The 24532-nt window shown below is 58.4% G+C and overlaps 1 protein-coding gene and 1 long non-coding RNA gene across 4 annotated transcripts in view; one reads left to right on the plus strand and one right to left on the minus strand.

Annotated features, from left to right (window-relative positions):
* Positions 1-24532, minus strand: part of LTBP4 (latent transforming growth factor beta binding protein 4) — a 26136-nt gene continuing 1604 nt past the window's right edge. Inside the window, exons 2-33 of one of the 3 annotated variants that reach the window (XM_039853436.1) lie at positions 24100-24158; positions 23791-23935; positions 23398-23507; positions 18539-18730; positions 18110-18357; positions 17931-18033; positions 17459-17533; positions 17239-17361; positions 16559-16723; positions 15764-15913; positions 15524-15631; positions 14797-14928; positions 14583-14708; positions 13722-13847; positions 13000-13242; positions 12403-12528; positions 12195-12314; positions 11153-11281; positions 10812-10937; positions 10327-10449; positions 10005-10136; positions 8482-8613; positions 8277-8402; positions 7339-7485; positions 5717-5983; positions 5339-5410; positions 4916-5044; positions 4575-4721; positions 3379-3531; positions 2069-2449; positions 1549-1701; positions 1-439 (exon numbers count right to left, since the gene is read on the minus strand). In XM_039853436.1, the coding sequence (XP_039709370.1) occupies positions 285-439; positions 1549-1701; positions 2069-2449; positions 3379-3531; positions 4575-4721; positions 4916-5044; positions 5339-5410; positions 5717-5983; positions 7339-7485; positions 8277-8402; positions 8482-8613; positions 10005-10136; positions 10327-10449; positions 10812-10937; positions 11153-11281; positions 12195-12314; positions 12403-12528; positions 13000-13242; positions 13722-13847; positions 14583-14708; positions 14797-14928; positions 15524-15631; positions 15764-15913; positions 16559-16723; positions 17239-17361; positions 17459-17533; positions 17931-18033; positions 18110-18357; positions 18539-18730; positions 23398-23507; positions 23791-23935; positions 24100-24158 (4723 nt within the window). In that variant the 3' untranslated portion in view covers positions 1-284. Of the gene's footprint in view, positions 440-1548; positions 1702-2068; positions 2450-3378; positions 3532-4574; positions 4722-4915; positions 5045-5338; positions 5411-5716; positions 5984-7338; positions 7486-8276; positions 8403-8481; positions 8614-10004; positions 10137-10326; positions 10450-10811; positions 10938-11152; positions 11282-12194; positions 12315-12402; positions 12529-12999; positions 13243-13721; positions 13848-14582; positions 14709-14796; positions 14929-15523; positions 15632-15763; positions 15914-16558; positions 16724-17238; positions 17362-17458; positions 17534-17930; positions 18034-18109; positions 18358-18538; positions 18731-19224; positions 19302-21950; positions 22240-23397; positions 23508-23790; positions 23936-24099; positions 24159-24532 lie in introns of those variants that run through there. The other 2 variants (XM_039853442.1, XM_039853451.1) reach the window with 2 other exon arrangements.
* The window catches only part of LOC120595584 (uncharacterized), a 16659-nt gene continuing 10456 nt past the window's right edge, over positions 18330-24532 (plus strand). The window contains exon 1 of the long non-coding RNA XR_005650910.1: positions 18330-18385. This is a non-coding gene — a long non-coding RNA (uncharacterized LOC120595584). The remainder of the gene's footprint in view (positions 18386-24532) is intronic.

Below are 24532 nucleotides of genomic sequence, written 5' to 3' on the forward strand. Positions count from 1 at the left end.
GAAGATACAAAATAGGTGTTTTTTTTTAATTGAAAATTTTTATAAAAAGGAGCGGAAATATGAAAGGGACTGTGGGATAGGCCTGGGCTTGCAGCGTCGATAGGAGGGGTTGGGGTGGGGGAAGCGGTGAAGGAAGTCCCTCCTCCCATCTGTCCATCTGTCCATCGTCCTCTCCCTCCAGGCCAGCATCCCTGTGCGCATGTGCGCAAGCGGACGGGAGTGAGGGGAAGGCAGGGAGCCTGCCTACGCAGGCGCGGGCAGGGCGGCCTCCGGGCAAAGAGGGCTCAGGCCCGGGGTCTGGCGGGCGTGCAGTGGTGCGGCTGGTGCGAGGGTGCGAATCCTGGGCGGCAGATACAGCGGAAGGAGCCATCCGTGTTGACGCAGCGCGCGTTGACGCAGAGCGGGGCGGCCGCCTCTGCCTCGTCACACTCGTTGATGTCTGGGGTGGGGGGGTGGGGGGTACAAGGAATGCTGCTACTCAGGCCTAGGGACTTGGGAACCCGCCTTCCTGTCCTTCGAGGCTTCTGGGGCAGAGGGGTGCGGGTGCGGAGCCTCCTCTTCGGAGTAGAATGTGCTCACTACTGCAGGCTGGCTGTGTGAGCCTGGGCAGGTGGCTTAACCTCTCTGTGCCTTAGCATAGTGTTCTGTAAGATGGGCACGGTAGCCCCTAGGTCACTAGGTTTTTGTTAGGAAAATAATACTGATGATGGTTATCAACCACGGCAAATGCTTACTCCAAGCCAGACACATGTTAAGAACGTGACCTGCATTAACTTTATCCTCCTGATAACCCCATGAAGTAGGTTCCGTGACCCCGTATTACATACATATGTGCAAACTGAGGCCCAGCGTGGGGAAGCCCCTTGCCCAGCGTCACACAGCGAGCCCACAACTCTGCCCAGCCGGTTCTCAGACCATCTCTCAAAGGCTCTGAGTGCTCAGCTCTCTGCTATTTCTCGGCTGTGAGACCTTGGAGGACTCAATTCTCTTTTCTGAGACTTGGTTTATACACAGCCTCAGTGTCATTGTAGATCAGAATTAACGATGTGAAATGGGTTCTATGATGATGGTCAGTTCAGATGAGAAAAACGAAGCAAGGGACAGTGACCGGTCCAGGTCACACAGCAAGTCGCTGAACTGTGTCTGAGGTTTCTCTTACTCTCCCAGAGTCCTCCGTTGTAACCACTCTGCGTTACTCCTGTCTAAACTAGGCAGACATAATTCCTATTCCCATATTACAGATGGGAAGTCTGAAGCTCTCCAAAGAGGTCAAGCAAATTGTCCAAGGTAGCAGTGGGAGTCCTTAGACATCACAGCTGCAGGGTCCACCCTTCCGCCCTGCTTCAAGCCCAGCCCCGACTCCGGAGTCAAGTTCGGCTTTGCTCCAAGCCTGATCTCTCCTTCGTCAGGCGAGCACCATCCCTGTGCAAGAATTACCTCCTGCTCCTTCTGGGCTGGCCCTTCCCCTTGCTGTCCCTGAGCACCCAGCTCTAGACAAGGCTTCCACCCTGTCTCCCCGTGCAAATTGGCCCCGGCCAGCTCTCTCACCGACACAAGCCATGCGGGTCATGTCTAAGCGGTAGCCATCGAAGCAGTCACAGGTGAAGCCCTCGGGGACGCGCACGCAGCGACCGTGGGCGCAACCGTCCAGGATCCCGCACTCCTCCGCCTCCAGCCCCTCATAGGGCCCAGCCAGGGAGCCTGCAGAGAATATACCGACTCCGTGATTCAAAGTCTGTGCCTTCCATCTCTCATTTTCCCACGCCCCGGCACACCCCTGGCTCCCTATGTCCCCTTCTGAACGGTCCATCCCACACCAGGGCTGTCGGGGGCGCTGTGGGGCCAGAAGGTGTACCTCGCTCTGCTCTCCCTAGCTTTTCCTCTGTCCTCACTCTTTCTTGGTGGGCTTAGGAGTATGTCTGTTCTCTCCGACTACATCTCTGTTTTCCCCGTCTCTCTGAGTCTGTCTCTCCCCCCGACTTCTTTGTTTCCCTTCCTCTTCCCTGTCTCCATCTGCGCACACCTTGCACCTCGTCTCAGTCCCCGTCACTGGGCCCGCAGTGCTCACCAGCATAGCCGCCACCCTCACGTGGCTCAACAGGCTCTGGAAAGGAGCCACGGGTGTCGCGGGACCGATAGCGCCAGCGGGTACCGGGGCCGGGTGGAGCCGGAGCCTCAGATTCGCCATAGGGGCCACCATCGTCCTCAAAGTCGGGCATGTCGAAGGGTGGTGTCCCGTAGGGGGCCTCGCGGCGGGCAAAGGGCCCAGGCGGCGGTGGGTAGGGGTCATAGGGTAGCACGGCTGGAGAGTACAACTCAGGCCCATATGGAAAGCCCTGGTAAGGTGGACCTAGGTCTGGGCCATACTCGTAGGGGAGTCCAAAGCCACCTGGTCGTGGGGGGCCATATGCTGGGGGGCGCAGCACATTGCACAGAGCCTCAAAGTCATCTGTGAACAGGAGCCAAGCCTAATAGTTAGCCTTTGCTTGCCGCTCACCCACCATTCATGTTGGTCCTCCCGCTCCCCAACCCTCACCCCTGAAAGAGCCCAGAGGAGAGGGTGGGATGGCCTTGGGCTGATGCATGGGAGGGGCCTCAGAGGAGGGGCTGAGCTTGCAGGGCCCGGATCAGGGGTTCTGGAGCCAGGATTGAGGGTCCAAGGCCTGAGACTGGGATTCCGAGGCGCTGGGGTCAGGAATACTAAGGACTGCTGCTAGGAATTACGGTCCAACGTGCTGGAATTTGGAAACCCATGGGAGCTCTGACTAGGGACCTACAGAAATGGGATGGGGGAGTTTTGGGGGACCAGGACTGGGAATTTCCAGAAACTGTTACTGGGGTTCTGAGGGGCCAGGATGCATGTGAAGGTATCTGAGCCATGAGACCTGCAGGTCTGAAGACTGAGGATTGGGAGACTCAGAGGTTTTAAAGCCAAGACTTGGGGATCTCTGGGACTGTGTGTTGGGGTCTTAGGCACTTGGATATGGGTGTCTAAGGCACTGGAACTTGAAGGCCTGTTGGCTATGACCAGAGAGTCTGTGGGCCAGGATGGTGGGGTCTGAGCAACTGGTATTAGAGGTCTAAGGGGGAGGGGGTCCATGGGCTGTTTTGGGGTTCTAGAGACCAGGAGTTGAAGGTCTGGGAGATCAGACCTCAGGGTACTACGGGACCTGCTGATAAGACTGGGAAGTCTTTAGGATGTGACTTGGGGACTAAGGGACCAAGATTTAGGGATTGGCTGGCACATAAGGGTCTGAGGGGCCGAGTTTGGGGAGATTTGGGGGTCTAAGATTGGAGCTAAAACTAAGAGATCTGAGGGCCTGTATTTGGAGCCTAAGGAGCAGGGCCTCTGAGTGCGGCCCAAGCAGGTGGCAGTACCTGAGTCCTGGGCAGGGCAGAGGGCGCAGTCCATGCCCCAGGCCTCCCCATAGAGGCAGCAGCACTCCGTGTAGGTGGCCTGGCGGTCCAGACGGGGACGACTGCACACGAGATCAGCCCCTACTTCCTGCCAGCACACGCCTAGATTGTCTTCTGAGGACAGAGACAGCATTGATCAGGGAGGGACCAACACTTGGGGTCCTCCCAGAGGCTCGGCCTCCTCCCCTGCTGGAGCAGTCCAGCCCCCTCTGCTCATAACCAAGTCTTTATCAGCAGTGATCTGACTCCCGAAGCCCTCTGAGGTAGTTCCAAGGTTCTGGACTGAGGACAGGGCTTGGTCTGGCATGAGGCTGTCACATAGGAAGAGAGAGCATAGGGGTTCTAGTGGCTGGGAAAAGGGTCTGAGAGGGCTCTATCCAAGCCCGGCCTCTTGAGGCTGTGTGACCTTGGGGCAGTTGCTTTCCTCTCTTAACAATAGTCTCCAGGGTGTGTGTGTGTGTGTGGGGAGGCGGGGATGTTGTAGGAACAGGAGTGGGAGAAGAGAGTTTGGGTCAGTGGGCAAAAAAAAGAAAGGACTCAAAAAGATAGAGACAAACACATCCAAATATTAAGAGATTCGAAGAAAAACAGGAAAGCAAAGATGTGGAGACACAAGGCCACCTAGAAACAAAGACCCAGAAAGCGTCAGAGAGTCAGAGAAGAACCTAAAGACAGAAACCTACAGGGAAGTGGAAAGAATCAAAGATACACAGGAAAAGAGCAGGAAACATGCTTTTAGTACTTAGTAAGACCATGTCCTATTAGTACTTAGTAAGACCATGTCCTATTCTGTCCTTAAAAATAAAATTCCTCCAGCCACCCTATTAGGTAGGGCTACTGCCAATCCGCCCAATGTGCACGAAGAAAGCTGGCGTTCAGGAGATGATAAGCAATGTGCACCAGCAAGTGGCAGGTTCCTCTAAAACATTCACCTTTAACCTACCAGGCCAGCGGGCCTCGGGCAGTCAGAAACCAAGACAAGCTAAACACGTCTCGAGGAGGCGTGGCCTTTGCGAAGGCGTGGCCTGATCTTGAGGTCGAGAGGTAAAGCTGGAATAACAGAGGGGGGACGAGGCACGAGGCGGGACGGCACGCGTGGTGCCGGGGCGGGGCGTAATCGGCTGGGCGGGGTGGGGCGGACTTGGGGGCGGGGTTACCAAGACTCTGGCTCTCGTTGGAGACGCAGCGGCGCCGCGAGCCGTCCAGCACCAGTGGGGGCTCGCACGTGCAGTGATAGGAGCCCACGGTGTTGACGCAGCTGCCGCCTTCACAAGCCGGCTCCTCATCGGCGCACTCGTCATTATCTAGGGAGGCATGGAGGGAGTGGTTAAGAAGCAGCCCTCTACCCTTTTCCATTTCCTCAGCTCATTGACCGTGTGATAGATGAAGACTAGACTCCAGGAAGGACTTCCTGCTGGTGGCCACATTCCAGAGAGGACCTGGCTTGGTCGAGGGTTGGGGAGAGTCCCTTGGGGAATGGTGGAGGTGGGGCTCGTACCGATGCACTCCAGTCGCTGGGCATAGTAGTAGTAGCCGTTGCTACAATAACACGAGTAGCCTGGGGCAGTGTTCACGCACACGCCGCTCTTGCACACCTGGTCTCGGAAGAGCTGGCACTCGTCCACGTCTGCGGGAAGGATGGTTAGAGGCGCGCGCCCACCGAGAGAGATGGGGGAGGGCCACGGTGTGGTGTGGGCTGGATGAGGGGAGTGTGTGGCTGTGGGGCACGACCAAGGAAGATACAGAGAGATGGAGATGGAGACCCAGAGGTAGAGATAAGGAAAGAAAAAGACAGAGATAGATGATGGGGGTGGGGTGGGCTGGGGGAGACAGAAACAGGTAAGAGGCAGAAATAAAGAAAACAGACAGAGTGAGGGGCAGTTGGGGCTAGGGGTGGGTGGGACTTAATATCTGGCCTCACCTCTCCGGAGGCTGGGGTCTCCGCTGGGCGCCAGGTAGCCCCGGCCATGGGGGCACAGCGACTGGTATTCAGCTGCACACAGAGACAAGGCTGAGCCCAGACACCTGCGTCGCAGCCCTGGGCCTGCTCATGCCCACCTGTCTTGGTGCTTACTCTGGCCGCATGCCCACCTTTCACCGCCCAAGTCTTCAGCCCTTGTGCCCGTTTATTGTCCACATCTCAGCCTGATGCCCACCTAGCTGACAGCTCACTCCTGCCCTTGCGGCACCAGTATCTCAACCCTATGTCCAGATGTGGCCCCCGTCCCAGTCGCATGCCCACCTATTCCTACCCAAACCCTCGGGCCTGTACTGTGTCTAGCCAGCAGCTCAAGCCCACCTGTCTCGGTGCTCGGGCACTGCTGGATGCGGCAGCCGCTGCCCCAGCCCTCGCCCACCGTGCAGCAGCACTCCTGCCACGTCACGTTCCGTGCCAGGATGTTGTCGCATGCATCTGGAGCCGCTGTGTCAAAGTAGCACTCCCGGCGTCCACTGCCCACAGGGCCCTGCCTAGGCGGGCTAGGACGGCGGGGTGGGGATGGAGGGGGTGGCCTGGCCGGCACACCTGGGCTGGCAGGTGCCTGGGGCTGAGGGCCTGGGAATGTGCCTGGGGAGACAAAGGGCGTGAGCCAGAATGGGCTGAGCCTCCAGCTCCTATGTTATATATGGGGAAACTGAGGGCCGGGGGACGCCCAGCTGTTAGTAGCAGAACCAGACTCCATTCTGTCACTGTCCTTCCCATTCTCACCCCCTGTCATTTCTGTACCTCTCTCTACCTCATGCCCTCCTAGGTGTCTGGCCCATCATCGCAGCTGCAATTTGGATGGGAAGAGAGGGGATTTCCCTGGCCCTCTGGATGCCTCCAACATGTCCCAAACTGGCCTCAGAGCCTTCATCCCCAAACCTAGGCCTGGGCCAGGGCACCTCTCCCCCATGCAGGCAGCCCCACGGCCTGTCTACTTGGTCACTTGGGTGTTTCTCTCACCCACACTCCCCTCCCCTCCCATGGCTTCTGCCAAAGCCCAGCCCTGTCCTCTCCGCCCAGTCCCTGCCCCAGCCTGTTGCCTAGTCCCCCAGCACCCAGGGTCACCCCCTCTTACCCACCCTCTCCAATGGCAGCCAGAGATTTCAAAATCTGAATATACCCCCCTCCTGCTCAAAACCCATCCATGGTGCCAGGGTAACCTCGGGACAAGTCCACCCTCCTGAGCATGGTGAGTCACTATGACCTGGCGCTGGCCTTCTTCTGTGGCCTCATCTCTCCCCACTCCTTCCCTTGCTCTGTAAAGCCTGCCACCCTGAACTTATTTCAGTTCCTTCACCATGCCAGGCCCTCTCTTGCCTTGCCAGGCCTTTGCCCGTGCCCTCCGCCCAGAATGCCCTCCCTCACCCACTTCGCCTGGCTCACCGCTATTCATCCTACTGCTCTCAGTTCAGACATCCCCTCCAACAGGAAGCCCTCCCTAACTTCTCAGGCTGGGGCAGGCACCTGCCTGCTCTGGAGTCCCACAACCTCGTAACCTTTCCCCATAACAGACAGGCTCATTCCCTCTGGCCTGTGCTTCCTCCATCCCCACACTGATTTCTCTGGGTTGTCTCTATCTGGGATAACTGCCGGCCTCCACTGGACAGTGAGCCCCCTAAAGACAGAGCGGTCTTTCCTGGTCACTACTGTGTCCCCAGTAGTGGACACTACTACTAAGCGCAATGGACACTCTGTGAATATTTGCTGAATAAAGGAATCTCATAAAGTCAAACAGGGCCAGGATCTACTTCTCCTGACACTGAGTCTCACTACCCAGGTTAGCGCATGTGTTCTGAAGTTTTTGTTCCCGTTTCTTTTTGTTTAAAACAACAGCCTTTAACTGATGGCACCTATCCACATCAGGAATGGTTAGACCACATCATTTTTTCTGTGGGGCCATCAGCCAACAGTTAAATAGACACTGACATCAGTCTCACCAGCGGAAGTCCTCGGGGGAACACAGCGTCCAGTCATGGGGTCAAACTCCTCGGGGCTGGTGGGGCAGACACAGAGGAAGGAGCCTTCCACGTTCTCACACAGGGCAGCTCCACACACACCCTGCAGGGTCTCACACTCATTCACATCTGTGAGCGGGAGGCAACAGTGGAGACAGTCAGTGGTGGCAAACTCCTATTCCGAAGGCCTAAAAGTCTGGGCTTTCAAATAAAATGGGCATTTTTAATGGCCCAGATCCCGTCATCCACTTATCTTCTGGTGACAAACCCCGAATTTCCCTTGGGAGCCCTTCAGATATATCCTAAGACTTCACAGTTTTAAATAAAGCCTGTTGTGTTGGCATCTGTCAAAACTTAGAGAATGTATAATTAAGATTCATGCATTTCACTGTATGTAAATTGAACCACAAATGAAAACATCTATGAACACATATTGAACTCTGGTTAATGATACTCATACTGAAGAATTCAGGAGGAACCGTACTGATGCCTGCAACTTAATTTTAAATCTATTAAAAAAAAATCAGGTGGATTATTCAAAAAAATTCATGGATAGATATATGAAGAAGCAAGTATAAAAATGATAATGGTAGAATATAGGTCATGGGTGAGCAGATGTTTATTCTGCAGGTCTTTTAATTTGCTGTATGTTTAGAAAACGTCCTCACAAAATGTTGGGGAAAAATAATGTTTGCGTACACTTCAGATCAGTGCATTTTACATACTTTATGCATGAATTTTTTAAGCATCTCCAAAATAAAATCTGAACGAAGAGGGTTTCCTGACTACATGAAGATGATCTTATATTCCAAGGTTTAAATTCCACACCCCCAACGCTCACATCGTTCAGATCTATGGAGAGAGCAGGGCCTGACCAACCTCTTCCCCTCCCTCTGGCCCCCACCCCCGGAGCCCCGTACCCACGCAGTGACGCCCGTCCCGCGCCCCCTCGTAGCCCTGGTCACAGAGGCACTGGAAGGAACCAGGCAGGTTCTGGCACACAGCATGGGCCCCGCAGAAGGATCGGTTCCGGCATTCGTCCACATCTGCAACCAGCAGAGAGTCAGGCCATTGCTGGACCGTCTATCCTCTCCACAGATCACCCAATGCCTGATGGACACCCACCCTGGCATCCGCCCCCCGGCGTGGGCTGGTAGCCAGGGTCACAGGCCGGCGTGCAGCGGTAAGAGCCAGGGGTGTTCTCGCAGCGCTGGGCTCCGCAAATCGCTGGGCCATATTCTTGGCATTCATCCACATCTGCAAGAGTGGGGATGGGGTAAGGGAAGGGGAAGGAGTCACAGGCCTGGATTCACAGGTTCTTGAGGCCACTTCCAGTTCCCATGGCTGAGAAGTCTCCGTATATCTGGTATTCTAGGAGTCTGGTCTTCTAAAGATTGACAGCCATGATAACTCTTAAGGCCTCATTGCTCTCTCTCGCCTCGCCCAAACATGATCCCGCTTCAGGGCCTTGGCACTATCTTCCCTCAGCTATCTGCCTGACTCCCTCCCTCACTTCACTCAACTGTCAAGGTCAAGCCCTTCTAGTGCATTCTCCCCCATTGCCCTGTCATCTCTGTCCGCTTACTTTGCTATATTTTCCTTCTTAAACTTGTCATTATGTCTATGTATTTATTGGTATGCCAACTGTCACAATGCTAGAACAATGCTGACATACAGTAGGTACTCCCAAATTATTTGTTGAATGAATCTTGAATTAATTTACCTATTTATCGTCTGTCTCCCCTAGCCCCCGCTACCCCAGAATGTCAGCTCCATGAGGTCAGGAATTTTGTTTGACTCATTGCCCCGGTGTCTGGCACACAGGTGTCTAGTGCATTCTTGTGGAATTAGTAAATGAGAACCCCTGAAACTAGGTTTCTATGAGTCAGAGGTCTGGCAACCATAGAGCCAAAGGCAGCCCACAGACATTTCCTTTGTTCCACAAAAGGCTGACCCACACTCCATCCAAAACAATATCTTAGATTAGTCTTAGCCTCCTGTCCACTCCAGTACCCTGTCTGAGCATGCTGGGGGGATGGGGCAGAGAGACTGAGAGGTGAGAGGTGGGGGTGGAGCGTAGAGGGGTGGGAAGGGATGGAGAATGAGAAGACTAGGCAAGGGGGCAATCTGAAGGTGAAGCAGAGACTGAAAGGTGTGGGCCTGAAGTTCCCAAGGCCTGGAGAAGTCTGAGGGAAGGCAAAGGACCAAATGTGGAGAAACAGCGCGGAGAAGGGCGAGGCTTAAGCCCGCGGGGGTCGGTGCTTGGAGAAACCTTGGTAATTTCTAATTTCGCATTGGGAAAGGATGAGGCGCAAGACAGCCAGAGTCGGGCCTCTTTGGAGGGCCAGCTGGAAGTAGAGGAAGTGGTGGAAGGTGGAAAGAGGGCAGAGCCAGAGAGGGGACCTGAAGAGGGAGAAACAGGGAGTTTTAATCCAATTGGAAAGGGGGAGGGAGGCTAACAGTTAGGAAATGTCCGTACTGGGGTGTGAACTAAAATGTGAACAGTGCTCAATCAGCAGAGGGGCCTGGGCTGCCTCTGGAAGCAGGCTTGGCCTGGTTCCTGATAGGAGTGACCTCCCGCCATCCTCCTGTCTCACCAAGGAACCAACTTCCACGACTCATCGCGGGAGGCGGGGCAGTGGTCTCACCGTCACAGGTGCCCTCAGGGCCCGCGTGGTAGCCAGGGTCGCAGTCTCGGACACAGCGGTAGGAGCCTGGAGAATTCTCACAACGCTGGGACCCGCACAGGGCCGGGCCGCGCTCTCGACATTCGTCCACGTCTGAGAGGCAGGGCAGTCAGATGGGGGAGGCAAGGGAGGCAAAAGAGAAAGAGTAGGGGACTCAAAGAGGGGAGAGGAGAGTCAGGAGGGGAAGGCGGGTGACGCAGATAAGAGGGCAAGAGAGAAAGGGGGCAGAGGGGAGACAGGAGGCAGAGGGAGGGAAGGATCAGGCTGCAGCGAGGCCTCTCACCAAGGCAGGAGGCGAGGTCTGGGCCGGCGCGGTGTCCTGGAGGACAGACGCACTCGAAGGAGCCATCGGTGTTGGTACAAATGCCGCTCTGGCAAAGGTCTTCCTCGCTGCACTCATCCACGTCTGCGAGACAGGTCGGAAACCCGGCCCACCTACTTTTCTGCTTAACCTCCCGGGCCACGCCGCTCCATCGCCCTTTCCCCGCCCCTCTGGCTCTAAGGCCTTTAACTGCTCCGCAATCTGCTTTGGCTCCTCCCTCCCCTGCAAGCCCCACCCCTCCGACGCCCGTCCTTTCCAATCACTGCCCAACTATCCAGACTCCGCCCCTGCTCCCCTCTCCAAACCCCGCCTTTCCCTGCTCTGGCCTAGCCCCACAAGCCCCGCCCCCATAGTACATCTAGATTCCCTATTCCATCCCCTTCTTGTACTGCCTTGGCCGCTATAAGCCCACCCTTTCCGGGTCCAGGCCCAGCCTAGGTACTGACCGAGGCAAGAGGCTCCGCGGGGTCCGGGCCGGTAGCCGGGGGCACAAGTACAGGCAAAGGAGCCGTCGGTGTTGAGGCACTCGCCGTGGGGGAAGCAAAAGTCACCCTCAAGGCACTCGTTCACGTCTAGGGCACGCGAGAGATAGGGCTGCGGGGTCACCGAACCCGCTCCCGAGGCCCAAGCCCCGCCCACAAAGCGGCAACTCTGTCCCCAAACCTTACCCCAGATGGCCGGTTTCTAAGCTCCACCCATAGCCCCTCAGTCCTGCTTCCACCTCCAGAGCAGTCTTCCCCAGGCCCCCCACTCCCAGGCTCTCTGGCCCTTGCTCTACCCTGCTCACCTGCGCAAGGCCCTGGCCGGCCAGGTGGCTCCCGGTATCCCGCAGCACAGCTGCAGCGGAAGGAGCCTTCCGTGTTAGTGCAGTGGCCGTGCGGGCCGCAGGAGGCGCCCGAACTGCATTCGTCCACATCTGGGGAACCAGAGGTTCAGGAGGGGTCCAATGTAGGGACACAAGGGACGGATCCCCTTGGGGCAGAGAGGTCTAGAGGACGTGGTGGGAAGTGTCTTGGGTTGGATATGAGGTGAAGGCTCAATGGCAGAAGTGGGTTGGGGAGACCAGGATTCCCTGATCATGAAGACCATGATGGGGATCCTGTAGGTCTGGATTTCTAGGAACTCCCTGAGCCAGGATCCTGAGGTCAGGTGTAGGGACTCTGGACTGGGACGAGGGTCAGAATTTAATTAGGGTTAGGGATAAACCAAGATCATTAAACGGCATTCTGCTGAGTGAGAGGTAAGAATCTGTCATTGGGATCTGAGACCAGTTAGGGTCAGGGGTTACAGTCAGGGTCCAGAATTCTGCCTCTAGTCAGGTGCCGGGGCCAGGGTTCATGACCACAACTGGGCCTCTGAGAACGGGCAGGGGCAGTGAGACAGGAGCAGGCATCACACAAAGTCAGGAGTTATGGTTAGGTCAAATGTCACAGTAGAGTTCAGGGGCCACAGGTCACATACAGGGACGGGGGACAGGTAGTGTCAGGAGGGTCACAATTGCCTCATTGTGTGGTCAGGGGTTATCAGTAGGGGTTATGATTAGGGTCAAATGTCACAGTCAAGTTGAGAGTTCATGGGTCACAGAATAAGAAGTCACATTCAGGGTCAAGGTTTGTGGTCCAGAGAGGAACTGTAGTCTGGGTCAAGGGCCCATAATTCAGGTCAAGGGTCACAGTCAGGCTCTGTAGGTTGTGGTTCAGGTAACAGGACTGAGGTCTAGGTCAGGGGGTTATGGGCCAGGTCTGGGGTGTAGTCCAGGGTGGGGGGGGTCATGGTCTAGGTCAAAGGTCATGATATAGGTCTAAGGTCACAACCAGGGCCTGTCTCACCACTACATCGGCCACGGTGCAGGTGGTAGCCAGCAGGGCAAGCCCTGCACTGGAAGGAGCCAGGTGAGTTCACACACTCCTGCCCAGGACACGCCAGGTGGTTCTCACATTCATCCACATCTGGAGTGCAGGGGAGAAGGTGGCCTTGAAGGGGTGGCCCGACGCCCCTCTCCCCCATCCGAAGTCCTCCCTCCCTCCCCGGCCTCCCCCTCGCACTCGGAGCCAGCAGCGTTGGGTTGGAAGCCTGTTGGGCAGACACACTGGAAGCTGCCTTCTGTGTTCTCACAGCGGCCGTAGGCACAGGGCGGGGGGCTGTGGGCACACTCGTCCACATCTGGGGCAGAGGGGACCAGTGGGGCTGAGGAAGGGGCCTGAACCCATTCCCGTTACCATCACCACCCATCCCAGCCTTCCAGTCTGGAGGCGGCCTCCCGGACTTTGCCCAAGCTGTTCCCTCCTCCCACGAGGACAGACCCCCTCCCCAGTTTCCCACATTAATGGTCCCTCCGGCTGCCAGGGTAAGTCCAGGACACCACCTCCTGCATGTGGCCTTCCTGCCTCAGAGTTGTCCCCTCCTCAGGGGTCCCACAAGCACAAGAGTATCATCCAAAGGGGAAGAAAAATGGAGAGCACCTTCATATTTGGAAAAAGGGGAGAAAACTCTGGAGTCAGACCCTCCCCACTCTCTGTCCCCCCACCCCTTTGCACTGAGCCCCATCACCCTGCCTCTCTGTCCCCCAATCATGTCTCTCTCCAGCCCCCACAGCAAATGGGGGTGGAACGTGCTTGGACTCAGCACCCTCACCTTGGCAGGGGGCCCCCGGCCCTCGGGAACGGAAGCCAGCAGGGCAGGCACAGTGATAGGAGCCTGCTGTGTTGTCACAGCGGCCTGGTCCGCAGGGTGGTGGCTCTTGGGCACATTCATCCACATCCTCTTCACACGCTGAGCCCCGGAAGCCAGCCGGGCAAACACAGTGGAAAGAGCCGGGCAGGTTCTCACAGACCCCTCGGCCACAGAGGCCTGGGCTCTGGGTGCACTCGTCAACATCTGCAGGGGGCAAGGGACCCCTGTCACACCTCCTTCGTGCCCTCCACACTCCACTCTGCCTCCCTGAACTCCATCGATTGCCACCCTCTGCCACCCCTTCCCCATCACTCTGTACTCCATCCTCCAGCACTCTTCCTCCTTGTCTTCATCATTCGGTCACCCTGCCCCCATCACTCAAACTCTCCATCCTCCATTCCTCTATCTTTCCAATCTCTATTAAGCTATCTGCCTTTCTAGTCCTCACCGGTGGGCCTCCTACTCTGTCCCTCATAACTGACATCTCCATCCTCCATACTCAGCCGGTCTGTTTCCCATCACTTGGCCTCTCCATCCCCATGTCACATTGACTCTACAGCCATCAGGCCGCATGTCTAGTTCTCAGAATCTGGCCTCTGTCTCCTACCATTTGGCCTCTGCCTCACCGCTGCTCTGCCCTGCCCCCCACATCCCCTTCCCCTATGCCCTTCCCAGTCCCTCACCCTGGCAGCCGGCTCCATGGGGAGCAGCCTGGTACCCAGCAGGGCACACGCACAGGAAACTGCCTGGTGTGTTCTCGCAGCGCCCGCGGTCACAGGGCGGCGGCACGCGGTGGCACTCGTCCACGTCTGCGGGCACAAACCGGGAGGCTGAAACTGGGGCAGACACTCCCTCCCACCCCGGTGTCGCAGGGAGTTGGGGAGGGCAGGGGGCAGAGCCAAGTTTGGGCTGAGCCAGGCTGGGCGAGAGCCAGGGCCCGTAGGGAGGGGCTCGGAATGAGTAGGTTTAAGAAGGCGGGGCTTGTGCAGGAGGGCCGGACCAGGGCTGCGCACCCCGCCAGGGCAAAGGCGGAGAGGGGAACCGAGAAAAGGGCAACTTAGAGAGAGCAGAGCCTGGACAGGGCAAGGGAGGGAAGGAAAGCTTTGGGGATAGAAGCAAAGGGGAGGCGGGAAGGGGTGCTCTTAGGGCCAGGCACTGGTGTGGTGGGGTAGGAATCAGGGTCGTATCGATGGGATTCTGGTTGTAGGACAGGCTGGACCCTGCTGGCGGTGGGCGGGAGCTAGTTTGGCACCTGGAGGGGCGGGGCCGAGGGTTCGGAATACTGAAGGGGCGGGGCAAGGGGCGGAGCCTGGACCTGGTCTGAGAGGAAGGCGGGGCAGCGGTAGGGAAGGGCCATCTGGGTGGGGAAGAGGTGGTGGTGGGGTCAAAGGGAGAGCCGGAGCTGGCCTGGGGGCGGGGCCAGGGCGACAACAGTAGGTAGGAAGGGCCTCAGGGAAGCGTAAGGAGGGTGGGAACTGCTCTGGAGAGACTGCAAGAGCGAGACCCGGGCAGAGTCCTCGAGCCAGGTGGGGCGGATTTCTCACCCAGACACTCCGTAGCCCGCGGGCCCGCTCGGAAGCCGGGGCCGCACACGCAACGGAAGCTGCCTGGCGCGTTTTCGCAGCGCCCGGGAGCACAGGGCTGGGGTACGCGGCGACATTCGTCCACATCTGAGGGCACAGAGGGAATTGACTGGTCAAGAGGTGACCTGGCAGAGCCCCCCGCCCTGCCTCTGTCCACCCCGTCTGTCTAGCTCACCGATGCAGTGTGTGCCCTGCTGGCTGAGCCGGAAACCGGAATCGCACGCACAAGTGTAGCCACTGGGCCGGGGAATGCAGCGTCCAGGACCGCAGACCTGGGGATTGCGATGACACACTCCCGCGGAGGCACCTGGGGGTGTCCAATCAGCCAGGGTTTCCCCGTCTCTGAATCCTCTGTCTCTTTCATCCCAGTACAATCCCCTCAGATCCACTGCCTAAAACGCCCTCGTGGATGTCCCTCCCCAAGCTCAGTCTTCCACCGCTGATCATCATCTTTATCGTGGGAATTTCTCATCAGATCCTCTGCCTGAATCTCCCCGTATCACCCTAAAGTCTCCGTTTATAAGCATTTTGCTCTCTTGTCCTCTGAGTGAGATACGTTCTTGGTATCTCATGAAAAATAATTTGTCTAGCATTAACTGAGCACTTACTATGTGCCAGATACTTTAGAGACAGCTCACTGAATCCTTACAATGATCCTTACTATTGATGAGGAAACTGAGGCTCAGAGAGGTGAAATGACTTGCCCAATTGACAGGAAACCTGAATCCAGGCCTTTCTGACTCCAGTTCCTCGTGTAAGCACCACCCTGCACTCCACACCTTTATCTCTTCCCACCTTAACTCCTCTGGCTGTGACATCCCTATTTATTCTATCCGTGGAGCCTCACCCTAGAACCGTCGCCTGTAATACCCCAACAATACCCTCGATTCCCTCTGCTGCACCTGATTCAGGGACCTCAGGACCAGTCCAGGCCGGGATGCTGGGCAGGGAGAGCTCAGGGCCTGGCCTGGGCTCAGGCCGGGGTTCTGGGCGATGGGTAGGCAGAAAGCCTGGTAAAGAAAGGGTATCATTTAGTGGAGGCCTGGATTTGGGGGGTTCCTGCTCCTCTTCTTCCTCCTTTCTCTATGGGGCTGGAGCAGCCCCTTTGGAGACAACACTCCCCTCTCCAGAAGCCAGCTCACCTGTGGGTGACCGAGGAGTGGAGGATGGGGCACGAGGCTGGCTGAGGGACACTCGAGGTGGCTCCTGGCCCAGGGGTCTGGTGTTGTAGCGGAGGTCAGAGGCTGAGTAGTGGTAGCCAGGGCCAGCAGGGCAGATCTCCCGAAAACCCTCTGGGAACAGGAAAGGAGGGGAGAGGGGCAGAGAGACAGCATCAGAGCAGGGGGGAATGAAGGGGAGGGAGTCTGGCCTTGGTTGGGGGTGGGCTTGGCCTGGGAGTGTCAGGGGTTAGGTGCTGGGATGGGGTGGTACCCTGGCCAAAAAATAGGCCATCTCGAAGGCTAATTGTTGGACTAAGCCTGGTTTGGGGTCTACAGAGATTGGGATGAAGTCCAAGAAACAGTCAGGTCCGTTGTGGGGTCTGGTTTTATGCAGAAGCTAGATTTCCAGGAAGGTGTCTCAGGGAGGGAGGGGTGTGTCTGGGGCAGAGCCTAGGCTGAGGGCACTCACTGTCTGGGGAGCTGGGGAATTGGCTGAAGGCTGGGGACAGGGTTGGGCAGGCAGCATAACTCAAGGACTAGGAGCTGCCAAAGCTGGGGGTTTCACTCAGGGGACACAGCCTGACTTGAATGTAGCTTGTCTCAGGGGTGGGTGTAGTCAAGGGTGGGATGTGACCTAGGGCGGAGTCCAGTCTGAGGGTGGCCATGACTAGGGCCCAACCTGGTGTGAGGGCAGTGAGCCTCAAGACCTGGGGGCGAGGCCTAGAGTGGGCACTGTGTGCCTCAAGTCTAGGGGCTGGCCCCACAGGAGGCTCTCACCTGAGCCGAAGGGTGGGCAGAGCTGGCAGCCCCGACCCCAGGCTTTACCCACACGGCTACAGCAGCAGATCTGTTTGGTGATGTTGCGCAGGATGGGCAGCGAGCAGCCACCTTCACGGAGCACGCGGAAGCAGGGTCCCTTGGCCTCTGAGATCACGTGTTGGGCTAGGGGTGAAGGAGGAAATTCTTCAGAATGGGGTTAGCAGGGTAGTGGAACTAGGGGATCTGGGAAGTAGGGCAGTGTTCCCGGGGAGGTTTTGGTGAGTGTGAGGGACATTCAGGAGAGGTCTGAGAGGGCAGGAGAATGAGGTGAGGGGTCTGGAGGTCTGAGAAAGGTTTGGGGCCTGAAGAGAGTCTGAGGAATGAATATGAGAACCTGAGAAGGATCTCAAGGTCTGCTGAGGGTCCAGTGATGGAGGAACTGTAGGGGATTTCACGGGCTGAGAGGAACTGAAGAAAGCCTGAGTATCTGAAGGGATCTGTGTCCAAAAGGTTTGAGGGGTTCTGAAATAAGGTCCAGGGAGTCTGAGAGGGCTCTAATGGGAGTGACAGAGAGGACCTAGGAGTCTGTGAGGATCTGGGAGTGTCTGAGAGAATTAAAGACGCAGGGAAGATCTGGGATGGGGTCTGACAGCAGGGCGGGACATGGGACCCAGTTTAGCTTCCTGTTGGTGGCTCACAGATGCAGCTGCTGCGGGATGAGTCCAGCAGAAAGCCGTCGGGGCACACGCACGTGTACCCACCGCGAGTGTTCGCACATTCCCCGTGCTGGCAGCGCCCGCCGGTCGCGCACTCGTCCACATCTGCGAGAAATGGGATGGTCCCAGTGGCATCAATGACGAGCACCCCTGTCGACCCGCTCCCCACAGCCAAGCCCCTTCCACCCTTGTCCCAGCTCACCTTCGCAGGATCCATTAACCCTTTCAAAGCCAGTCGGACACGGACCATCTGGGGATCCAATTCGGTCGGAGTTCCCTGTAGAGAGAGGAGAGGGGTGGGCCAGGGGCGGGCGGAGAGAGAATAGTGTGTGCGGGGACGAAAGTTGGAAAGACTAAAAGGTGTTGTCTGTGCTTCAAGTTTAGGGTCAGCCTTAAATTGTCAGTCTGACAGAAGGCAACGTGGGAGGTCCCAAGAACGCATGAGTGGGGCCAAGGCACGTAGGCGGGGTGAGAACAGAGTAGCCAAAGTCAGAGAGCGGGGTAGACGGTCCAAGACAGTATGGGTAGGTCTGATCCCCTACCGGAAGTGATCCCCACAATGGGGTAGGCATGGCTAATTTGTGAACAGGGTTTATCTGTGGGCAGTGTATGGCGAGCGGCAGGTTCTCACTCCTCCCCAGCTCCGAGCACCTCGGGGACATCTTGAGGCTTACCCAGGTGTTCCGAGCACGACTGACAGTCGTGAACGCCCCAGGCTACGCCAGCCCCTCTGCAGCAGACCTCCTGCGTCCGGAGCCCGGGCAGCGGGGACGCACACTGTGGGGAAGTGTTGGGTGAGCGCGCCCCCGCGTGGTGGCACGCTTCGGGCCCCTCCCCACCGGCCTCCTCTCACTTCGCTTCCGCGCAGCTCCTGAAAGCAGTAACCAAAGCCCGAGGCGTCCGAATAGGTGTCCTCGCGCGGCGCGTTCTGTGCCAGCACCGTGTAGGGCGCCGCCGCCTCCGCCCGCGCTGCCGCCTCTGCCCGCGCCACAGCCTCAGCGTCCGCCACTTCCCAAGGGCCGGACACACGCTCCACCTGGTGCACCACCACAGACGCCTCCTGCGGGTGCTCCACGTGGACGCTCACCATTGATGCCACACCTGGAGGGATGCACCACAGGACTAAGGGGTGTGTACCCGGGTTCTTACGACTTGGGGCTAGAAGTGGGGGGAAAGTCGCACTGGAGAAAGGTACTCGGGAAGGCAGGAAAGATGGGGGTCAGAGGAACAGTGAGGTGGTAGACAGGGGGTAGGAGGGGGCCCCCGGCCACCCTCTCCTCACCGTGCTCGTCGTCGCGGTGGTTGGCCAGTGGCATGGTGTACACTGAGCGGGTGAGGCCTGGCATGGCTGGGGCGGGAGGCCGGGCGCCCGAGGAATGCAACTGGCAGAACTTGCCAGCGAAGTCCGGGGGACAGAGGCAACGGTCAGGCTTCACGCAAACACCGCCGTTGTGACAAATCAAGGGACACAGGACTGGGGGTGAGAGCGAGGACACTCAGGGTCAGCAACCCTTCTGGCAGGCATCCCTGGGGCCAGAGCACCCAAAGTAGCTCGGTCCCTAACATAACTTCACCCGCAAGGATATCACTCAGTTCTAAGTCGCTCCTCCTTGAGCTGTCCTGTGCCACCCCAACCAATCCTTAGCAACCTGCATTGCCTGGATCCAGTCTTCCAGACCTATATGGAATAGCTCTGCCCACTAGGTCGGCTCGCCACTCCCTCCAGCTCTTCATTCGCTTTCATGTAACCCCATCCTCCCTCTAGAGTCCCACGTTTTGGCTGAGTCCAGAGAGTACCAGCTCCGCCCACTCTCGCTTTCCTTAAGCATTTAGCCCCGCCCATCTAATCGCCTGGCTGCGACTTTTGCTGTTCCAGCCCCTCCAGACCCAGCCGGTCCCTTGCATTGACTAAAACCCCATTTTAGTTACTCCCTGGTTACTCCCCCCTTGCAGTCCTGCCCACAGCACCTTCTTCTACCCTCGGGATTCTAAACTGCCTAGCAAGGCGTCTACCCTGCTGCCTTTAGCCCCGCCCACTTCCTTTCCTCATGTGATTTGCCCGGGATCGCTCGTTCACGCCCTTCCCACTCCCCGCTCCCTGGGTGTCCTAGCTCCGCCCACCGAATTTTGTCTCCGCCCACCTCCCCTTTGGCTCTGGCTCCAGGGTTCTAGCTCTGCCTTCCCGCTTTCAGTAGCTCCCAGGCGGGGCCACTAGCGGGAACGCGCTTCCTTTCCCCTTCTGCGCGCTCTCGCCGGGCCCCAGTCCACCTCTGGGCGGGGCGCTGCCAGCTGTGCGGCGGGGTAAACAAAGAGAGGGGTGCGGCGGGGGTAGGGCGGTGGCTCCGCATTCCGGATCCTTGGGGAGCCCGGGGCCCGCTGAGCCAAAGAAGGCCGGACATATCCTGCTAGGGCACCCCCTCCCTTCCTCCCCCAGGGAGGCTGAGAACAGCTGGAGACAGCTGTGCGGAGGGGAGGAAGGGGGCAGGCAGCCGGGGCCGTCCAGGAAGGCGTGTGCGGTATTGTGAGCCACACACTGGAGAGAAGAAAGCATAGAGGGAGCCCCCTCAAGTTAGAAAGGTAAAGAGATTGGACTCTTGGGAGATTAGCTACAGGGCAGTACTCTGGAGTTCAAAGACAGCTCAAGGTTTCAGGAATGGAAAGGGAGCTTAGCTCAGAGGAAGTTGAGGTGCCCATTCAACAGGAGTCCGTTAAGTCCTTTTGGGGAGAGGTACCTAGAAAACAGGACTCTCGTGCCTTCCAGGGGATGGCCAGTTTGAGGGTGCTGAGAACCTCACCCCAAACCCCCTCCTCACAGGCTTAGATGGAGAAGTGAGATTCCTGGGACTCACTAGCGAGCACATGAAAGCCTCAATTGTTTGAGAAGACTCTAAGATACTGTGGAGTCCCCCTTCCCCTACGACCTAAGGGATTAGGTGCCCAAGTCTTTTGATTAATGGCTGCCTGGGAGGAGCAGTGTCTGGAGTCCTCTTGGGAGAATCAGCTGATCAAGACCAACCTGGGGTTCTTTGACAGATGGATCAGAAGTTCCTGGGGAGGGAGTCAGCTGAAAGGGCAGGATTTGGAAAGACAGGAATTAGGAATCTCTGATGGGACTTGGTCAGAAATATAAGAAAATGCTAGTCTTTTGTGGGAAGAGAATTCAGCTGGGGAATAGAGTTATCAGTGTATCGGGTTTTTAACCTGGAGTTTCTCTGGGGCGGAGGAGTAGCTGAGGGATAATACCACAGAATTCTCTGGTGAGGGGCACAGTTTGGGGGGATTACATAAAAATGGGAGGGAGAGAACTGCACTGGAGGGGCCATCCTCTAAAGTCTGTTGTTGAGGGTAAGGATCTGAGGGCAGTGACTCTGGGCTCGGGACTCCAGGGTGCTCTAACAGAGGTCCTTAATTGAATGGCAGGCCCAAGAGAGGCTTAACTAGCAATCAAAATTCCAAAATAGGAAGTGTCTCTGCTGGGGGTTGTAGTAATCCAGCTAGGTCTGGGAGGCACTTCCCAGCCTCCGAGGGCATTTCTCCGCTGCGTGTTGGCCTGAATGCCGTCCCCTGCCCAGTTCCCTGAGGGCTCCCACCCCTGGGCAAGCCGTGAGGTGGGCATGGTCCACTCCATGCTCCACGCCCCTGGTGGAGTGAGGAACTGAGGGCATTGGGGTCCTGCCAAGGTCAGCCCCCCTTCACGTGCCCCTACTTGTGCCTCCAGGGGCTTGGCACCCGCTTGGGCATGGCGCCTGGCACGGGTGAGCTGGGGCTGGGCCGGGAGGGAGTGAAGGAAGGAGAGAGGAAGGGGAGGAGAGAGGGAGTGGCAGCAGGCGGGGGCTCCAGCGGGAGATGAGCTCACGGCCGCCAGGGCTGGGTTGGCTGGGGGCCAGGCTGGGCGAGTTCCCGGCGCCAGGGGCCCCCACTCCCCACTCTGGAGGGCTTCTGGGGTTGGGGGCAGGTAGGCCCCGACCCCTGAGAGGCCGCCCACCCCCACACCCTGGCGCTAACAGGTGGCCTGTTCTCCCCACCTCACCTGAACCCCCTGGGGGTTCCTCATCTCTACCGGTGCCTAGTGCGCACCCTCCTCCTGTCCCCTCTGCCCCTAGGGGGCGCCCCATCTCCTAGGCCTCCTATCTAGATTTTTCTCCCACGTGTGACCCTTGCAACTCAGGGTCCTGCAGAAACCCTACTTCTCTGGATCCCCTTTTCCTCTCAGCTCTCCAGATCCACTTTCTTCACCTCAATGCCCCTCCTAACAAGCACTCCCATCCTGGACTTTTCTAATCCTTCCCACGCATGGATGCAGAAACCGGGACAACCCCCAGGGCCCCCAAATTCTCCCTTGGTCCCCGGGGAACCCTTACAGTCTCAGAATTCAGGCTCCCTGCCCCCAAGTTCTCAGGGTCGTCAATTCTGGTATCCCCGATTTTGACTCAAAGGCATGAAAGTCGGCCCCAGTCCCCTCACGTGAGACATCACAGGTCCCTGAGAAACCCCACTGCTTGCAAAATCAGGACCCTCAAGACCCAATCCCAAAAGCCAGGAGTTTGAAGCCCTTCCTTAAGTACCCAAGGGTCCCCTAGTACTACTGCACAGGGAATCTGGGCTCCCTCTCCCTGGGGGACTGTCTCCCCCATCCCCGGGGGTTCCTCCTCCCCCTGGGGACCCCTCCCTCGGGACCACCACCCCGCACTCACAGGCGCGGAAGCCGGGTCCCCCCGGGGCCGCACCGCCGGGCGCGCCGCTCTCCACGCTGGTGGCGTTGCGGGGCGCGCAGATCGGGGTACAGCGGGGGCCGGTGGGCCCATGGACGCAGCGCAGGCTGCACACCGCTGGGGTGAAGCGCACGCGGAGGCGCTCTCGCGGCTGGCCCTGTCCAGGCTGCGGCCCGAGCAGCGCCAGCAGCACCAACAGCGACACCCAGAGCAGCCGCGCGCCGCCCGCCATGGCTGCAGCGCCGCGCTCCGCCGCGCCGCCGCCCCAGCCCGCCCGAGGGGCCCGGCCGCGCCCGCCCGCCCGCGGGGGAGGGCGGCCGCGCCCCCGCTCAGGCCCCCCCCTCCCCACCACTCCCTCCCCGACGGCCGCGCGGGGGCGCGTGGGGCTGGGCGCGCAGCCAGAGGCGCGCAGACTGGGCGCTAGACTCGCAGGGGGAGGGGGGCGCCCCCTCTGCCCCCAGTCGCACTAACAAGTGAATGGGGCCCGCGGGGGAGCGTCAGGGAAGGGAACAGGTGGGGCGGGCCGATTCTTCCCCCACCCGCAGACAGGGCTGAATCCATAAAGAAAAAGGAGAAATAGGGGCCGCATTTGGGGAGACGTCTAAGGACTGTATACTCGGCCCTAGGTACAGAGAAAGGGGCTTCATCTGAATAGGGGCTGTTATGGCACATCTGGGCAGCCAGATAGCACATCTCGGGGAGAGAAGGGTCGGTGCACCTGGGCACGCGAGGGAATTGGGGGTCTGGATGGTGGGCAGGACGCTGGGGGGGGGCATTTGAGGATGCTCTCACATCTGGCCAGCCCCCCCACACCTGGTAGGAGAAGTCAGAATGGATAAGGGGAAACGGTGAGTTGAGGCTGTGGGCGGGGGTCCTCACATCTGGCTAGAGGCCCACATCTGGAAGACTTTAGGGAGGAGGGGACACATCTGGGCCGAAGGCCACAGCAGGAGGGAGACTTCTGAGGGTGGTTGAGACTAGGGGGTGTGCTAGCCCAGGGGCGAGAGCTAGAGCAAGATGAGGACCGGGGGAGGCAGGAGGAGGCCTTTGGCCCCTGGCCGCCCCGCAGTTTTGGCCATTCGGTGACCGAGCAGGCGCCAATCCGCACAATCGCTTTTGTTGTCTGGACTAGTTCGGCTTCCCTCTCTGCCGGGACAGCGCCCCCCTCTTTGGCAACGGGGAGCCCGGACGCCTGGCTTCCCGGCCCCACCCCCGCGGGTCAGCGCCTCTGGCCAGCGTCTGGTCCTGTCCCGGGCTCACCTCGTGCGGCCGGACGCTGGGGTCCCTAGAGGGGGCCGTGTCCTGGAGTGGGGTGCTGAGCTACAATGGGGGGCGGCTAGGCGGCGGCTGGACCGTGGGAACCAGACGGCTTTATCTGGCCCGGAACCCCCCTCCACCCCCCCGGCAGAGGAAAGGCGGATGTTCTTACCGCGGGCCTGGCCGGCAGGGGTGCGCTGTGGGGGCCTCCGTCTCAGCAGTGCCCGGCCCCCCGGCCCGCGGGGCCGCCGTCGCCTCAGCAGAGCTCGGGCCTCCTGCAGCCTGGGTAGGAGCGGTCAGAGAAGGAACCGTCACCTCGGTTGTTGTGTGACACCCCAGCCCCTGCTTCAAGGCCTCCCAGCCAGGAGGTCTTCCAGTAGCGGCTCTGCCTACCCCCCACCCCCATCCCTTTGTGGGGACCAGGCCTTGAGTACTCTTTAGAGGCTTGAGGAGAAACAGGGACAAAGATGGTGGGGAAAACAGATGAAGAAGGGAGAGGGAGAGAGAGAAAGAAGAGAGAAGAGAAGAGGAGAGAAGACTGGTAGGAGGGGAACCCCACACTCACGTCAGTGGCTGCCAGTTAAGGGACACCTGTCTCTTCTTCACACTGGGGCTGGGGCTGGAGCTCGGCAGCGCCGGGGGCACTGGTGTCAGACACCGCTGAGGGTCTGCACACTTTTCAGGCGGGCAGCTCTGGACCCTGCAGGAGGCTTCAGAGACAGCCAGGGACTAAGCGGAGGATGAGACAGAGTCCCCCTTTACACCAAGTGCATCCAGCTCTCCAGCTGGGATGAGGGGTAGAAAAGGGAACCCCCCACCCCTCCACTCCTACCCCATTTCACCCCCTACCTATACCTCACCTAGAAGAACCCACCTCTGAAACAGCGGCTCCTCCTGGATGATCGGCTCGGGCAGCAGTGACAAATAGCAACACTATAAACAGAGGGGTGGAAGTCAATCAGGCCCCAAGCTCTCTAGAGCTCCCCAAAGGAAGTCAATGGGAATACGGGAGGGGAAGCCAACATAAGGCTTGAGGTTGGTCGAAATAGATGTGGGGCCCATTTGAGGCACTGCAATCGATGCCTCGGTTTCCCTATCTGCAATGGGAGGCAAATTGGCTTAGACTCTCTGGGGATGAAGGTCACAGCAACTTTATTTTTATTTGTCTTCTGAAGTGTTTGACGGCAAGGTATTCTTAGAAAAGACATTTTAAAGTATTTTTAAACGATTTTTTAAAAACTCAAAGAGGATTTCTAAGCGCATTTCCCAGCCCCGACTGTCTGGGAATCCAGAACCCGCCCCCCTCC

The sequence above is a fragment of the Pteropus medius genome, unplaced genomic scaffold (assembly GCF_902729225.1).
Source record: "Pteropus medius unplaced genomic scaffold, Ma_sr-lr_union100, whole genome shotgun sequence".
Lineage (NCBI taxonomy): Eukaryota > Metazoa > Chordata > Mammalia > Chiroptera > Pteropodidae > Pteropus > Pteropus medius.